Raw genomic sequence first — 5,000 nt, forward strand, 5'->3', positions numbered from 1 at the left:
TTGCCTTTTTAAACATGGCCCACAAGGGGGCAGTATACAGAGGAGTACAATATGCTCTGAAGAGATTTTTCTTAACATTGTCTGAACACATAATGGCCCTAAAACTCGACATTGTCTGTACATGTTGTCATCATCGGACATTTGATCCATAATACAGTGACCTAAATATTTTATTTTTGTGCTCACACTCAGCACCTGTCCTGACCTGTTTAGATCTATAACACGGAGAGAAAGTTGTTTGTAGGCTGTTTCAGGACGGAGCCATGAGTGAATATGGACGTCTGTGCTAACACGGCTAATGTTAGCCTCACTCTGCAAACCAAATATCTATTTACTTCTGGGACTTTTTTGGGCCTTTCTTAGATTAGAGACTAAAGTGAAACAGGAAATATGACGAGGAGAGAGCGGGGGGGTGACATGCAGCAAAGGGCAGAGGTCGGATTTGAACCCAGGGTTGCTGGGACGAGGACTAAAGCCACTAGGCCACTGGTGCCTCTGTTTTTTGAGATTTGTTTCTTGCTTGATTCATTTCCTGTCAGAAAACACAGATTTTCAAGAAGCACTCTGTGTCAGTCAGTGTGTGTGTGTGTGTGTGTGTGTGTGTGTGTACCTTCAGGTAGTACACCAGCAGTTCATTGAGAGCAGGATCAGCGTTCAGGTTGACTAGAAAACATTTATCATCTCCAACTTTAATCCCTGAAGACTGCAGAGAAATCCCCAGACTCTCCAGCTGCTTCTGGCGTTCCTGCAGAGACGGAGACGCCCCGTCAACACAAAACTAAACAAAGACAACACAACGATGACGACACCTGCTGCGTCTTACCTGTGCTACCTCCTCCGTTTTACGCAGCTTCTCCTCCCAGGTGATGGTCATCTCCTGGATCAACTTCTCGGACTCTTCCAGACGGTCTTTGAGCTCCGGAGCCTTCAGAGACTGGAGGACAAACATCAGAGTGAGAAAAGCAGAGATTTCAAAATAAAACACTGATTAGTAAGATTTGAAGGATGGATCACCTCTGCCTGAGTCAGCTGGACTCGGAGTTTCTCCACCTCCTCCCTGAGCTCCCTGATGATGCGGGCGTTAGGGTCCTCGTTAACAACAGCGTGGTTCACGATGCTCTTTGCTCGGTCTGCGTAGCGGAGCGTCGACAGCGTCTCCTCGTAGTTGTCCGCTGCTGGACTCACCGTCGCCACCATCGCTGTGCGGCTGTTTCCCCCCAGACAGTCCTGCAGAGAGAGACAGGAAGTTCATGGAGGAGACGACAGGAAGTTGATGGAGGAGAAGACAGGAAGTTGATGGAGGAGACAACAGGATCATTCAAATGTTGTGTACCTTGAGCAGCCATGTGAGCACAGAGTCTCTGTAAGGGACAAACTTGGTTTTGTTCTTTGTCGTTCCCTGTTCAGCGAGCGCCGAGATCACCAGGCCGAGTGTCGTCAGAGACCTGAAACACAGAGCAGCAGCTTCCAGTCCTCTGATCCACTCAACATCCTCCATCATAATAAACATAATAACTTTATTTATACAGTGACAAACACACAGAGCAGCAGCTTCCAGTCCTCTGATCCACTCAACAGTCTCCAGCAGATGTAATGTGTGTATGATCTGTTTCTGTTTGAAGGTTTCTCCACACTTCTTATTATTCCCTGCGTTACTTTTCTCTCTCAGCAGAACTCGTTAGCTTGTTGTACAAAGTGGCGATAACAGAGCATTAATAATATCCACTTTATGATTGACATGTTGACCTTTGACCTCTGTCAAAAACAGAAAAACTTTATTCTTCTATCCGCGAGACATTTACTGACGAGTCTCTGAGTTTTGAGATTTGAGTCAACAGCTCCTCAATACAAAGCCCCAGTTTGTCCACCTTCAAAATAAAAGCACCACACTTCAGTTTGTCCACCTTCAAAATAAAAGCACCACACTTCAGTTTGTCCACCTTCAAAATAAAAGCACCACAATTCACCAGAGTATATCCCCCTGGTCCAAAGACAGCCTGTGACCACAAGTACTGTTAGAAGGTGGACACAGGAGAGCAATGAGGCACTGCAGGACTGCTTTGAGTCCACAGACTGGGATGTACTCTGCGAGCCACATGGTGAGGACATTAACAGCATGACTGACTGCATCACAGAATACAGAAATTCTGTGAAAACACTGCTTTACCGGCCCGGACTGTACGCTGTTTTCCTAACAACAAACCCTGGATCACCAGTGACCTGAAAGCCCTTCTCAACAAAAAGAAACAAGCCTTCAGGTCTGGAAACAGGGAGGAGCTGAGGAGGATACAGCACGATCTGAGGGAAAAGCTGAGGGAGTGCAAGGACTCATACAGGAGAAAGCTGTAGGCCAAACTCCATCAGAACAACGTGAGGGATGTGTGGACTGGAATGAGGGAAATCACTGGTTTCAAAGGGAGAGAAAGACAACATTCTGGCAGCCTAGAGAGGGCGAATGAGCTAAACCTGTTCTTCAACTGGTTGAGTCCACAGCCTTCAGCTGCCTCTCCCACCTCAAACAACACCCCTGTACTTCACACCTCCCAGCCTCCCTTTGTATTTTCTCCCTCCCCCCCAACCCACCGCAAACAACACCCATGTACTTCACACCTTCCAGCCTCCCTTTGTATTTTCTCCCAACCCCCCATGGTGAACTCTTTGGACTTTGGCCCTGCACCACAGGAATGCACTTCCCCCTCTGAGGTGAATTGCTCCATCCCCCCCTGACTCTAACAATTGGCCAGGTTAAGAGACAGCTGGAGAAACTACACCTTAGCAAGGCTCCAGGCCTGGACGGCATCAGCCCAAGGGTTCTGAAGACCTGTGCCAGCCAGCTGTCTGAGATTCTGCAACACCTCTTCAACCTGAGTCTAAGCCAGGAGAGGATACCGGTGCTGTGGAAAACATCCTGCTTGGTCCCAGTCCCAAAGAAGACGACACCATCTGATCTCATGGACTATTGACCAGTGGCTCTCACATCTCATATGATGACAGGTGAAACCATCCCTTGACCCTCTACAATTTGCCTACCAGCCACACCTGGGAGTGGACGATGCCATCTACCTGCTGCAGCGTGCTCACTCACATCTGGAGGGAAACGGCTGCACTGTGAGAATCACCTTTTTTGATTTCTCCAGTGCATTCAACACCATCCAGCCACGACTGCTGGAAGAGAAGCTGCAGTTGATGGGTGTGGACTCGTCCATCACCTCCTGGATTACTGACTACCTGACAGACAGACCACAGTTTGTCCGACTTGGCAGTGTTCAGTCTGGAATGGTGGAGAGTAGTACAGGAGCTCCACAGGGGACTGTGCTGTCTCCTTTCCTTTTCACCTTGTACACCTCTGACTTTAAATACAACTCCAGGTCATGCCACTTGCAGACGTTTTCTGATGACTCCGGTGGTGGGGTGTATAAGTGATGGGCAAGAGGGGGAGTACAGAGAGCTGGTGGATAACTTTGTGGAGTGGACAGGAAGAAATCACCTGATTCTGAACGTGGATAAGACCAGGGAGATGGTGATCGACTTCAGAAGGAAGAGGACAGAGCCACCACCGCTGTGCATCCTGGGAGAGGATGTGTCTGTGGTGGAGGAGTACAAGTACCTGGGTGTCAACATAGACAACAAACTGAACTGGAAGGCCAACACTCAGGCTGTGCACAAGAAGGGGATGAGCCGACTCTACTTTCTGAGGAAGCTGAGATCCTTCAACGTGTGCAGCAAGATGTTGGAGATCTTCTATCAGTCTGTTGTGGCCAGTGCACTGTTCTCTGCTGTGGTCTGCTGGGGGAGCAGCATTGGAGCTGGTGAATCAAAGAGACTGGACAAACTCATTAAGAAGGCCTGCTCTGTGATAGGCTGCAAGCTGGACTCTTTCGTAGTGGTGACAGAGAGGAGGACTCTGAACAAACTGTTATCCATTATGGATAATCCTGATCACCCTCTGCACACCCTACTGGACAAACAGCGGAGCAGCTTCTCCAACAGACTGATACAACTCCGCTGTCACAAGGACAGATACAAGAAATCTTTCTTACCGAAGGCCATAACTCTGTACAACAGCTCACCTCATGTGAGCAGAGAACTGTCATCATGATAATATCTGTCTCTCAATACTGTAATCTGTTCTGCACATGTTAAATTTACAAATTATCCCTGCACTCATGTTCACTTCATTTGGCTGTCTACTCGCCGTTATATTGTATAGTTTCTGCTTATAATATGTCTGCACTCTGCACTTTAACTCATGTCAATACTGTCCATTTACGACTCTGTTTTTGCACATTTACATTCAATCTTCCATATTTAATCTTCCTATTTAAGACTAGTAATGTTTAGTTAAATCCTGGTTGTATATATTCACATTCTTATTTTTGATATCTTTTAGTACTTATTTACTTTGTATTTAATATTATATTGTGTTTAGATTGCTAACATTGTGTTTTTTACTCATATTGTGTGTTGGATAACCTGCTGCTGTAACGCCACAATTTCCCAGTTTGGGATCAATAAAGTAATTCTATTCTATTCTATTCAAACTGTTTGCAAGGTGAAACTTAAACTCACAGAGCAAAGAAGTAAATATTTAACGGTGTGGACAGCGAGCGTGCGACCTTGCACAATGAGAAATGTAACGTGCGCGTGCTGTTAGGACACGGCGTAAGTTAAGTAGCAGGAGTCAAATGGAAACTTTTCATTGAAACTAGTGAACAAGGCCGAGTCTCTAGACTATAAAACACTGTAAAAGTTAATGAAGCAGTGTCTGTGTGTGTGTGTGTGTGTGTAGGTGTGTGTGTGTGTGTGTGTAGATGTGTGTGTGTGTGTGTGTGTGTGTGTGTGTGTGTGTGTGTGTGTGTGTGTGTGTGTGTGTGTAGATGTGTGTGTGTGTGTGTGTGTGTGTGCTGGTCTTGTTGAACTGCTCATGCGTACTTGTTGATGTTGCTTCCCTCCTTGAGCCGTTCGCCCGCTGCTCCGGTCTTTGCTGCTCGCTCACTTCC

At 46.8% G+C, this 5,000-nt stretch overlaps 1 protein-coding gene across 3 annotated transcripts in view; it reads right to left on the reverse strand.

Annotated features, from left to right (window-relative positions):
• Nucleotides 1–5,000, reverse strand: part of LOC132978994 (kinesin-like protein KIF13B) — a 74,452-nt gene that overhangs the window by 38,125 nt on the left and 31,327 nt on the right. For all 3 annotated transcript variants that reach the window (XM_061044427.1, XM_061044420.1, XM_061044436.1), the window contains 5 exons: nt 4,933–5,000; nt 1,334–1,445; nt 1,015–1,227; nt 824–934; nt 611–745 (listed from right to left, as the gene is read on the reverse strand). The exon at nt 4,933–5,000 is cut by the window's right edge and continues 45 nt beyond it. In XM_061044427.1, coding sequence (XP_060900410.1) covers nt 611–745; nt 824–934; nt 1,015–1,227; nt 1,334–1,445; nt 4,933–5,000 — 639 coding nt within the window. The remainder of the gene's footprint in view (nt 1–610; nt 746–823; nt 935–1,014; nt 1,228–1,333; nt 1,446–4,932) is intronic.

Source organism: Labrus mixtus, chromosome 1 (assembly GCF_963584025.1).
Source record: "Labrus mixtus chromosome 1, fLabMix1.1, whole genome shotgun sequence".
Lineage (NCBI taxonomy): Eukaryota > Metazoa > Chordata > Actinopteri > Labriformes > Labridae > Labrus > Labrus mixtus.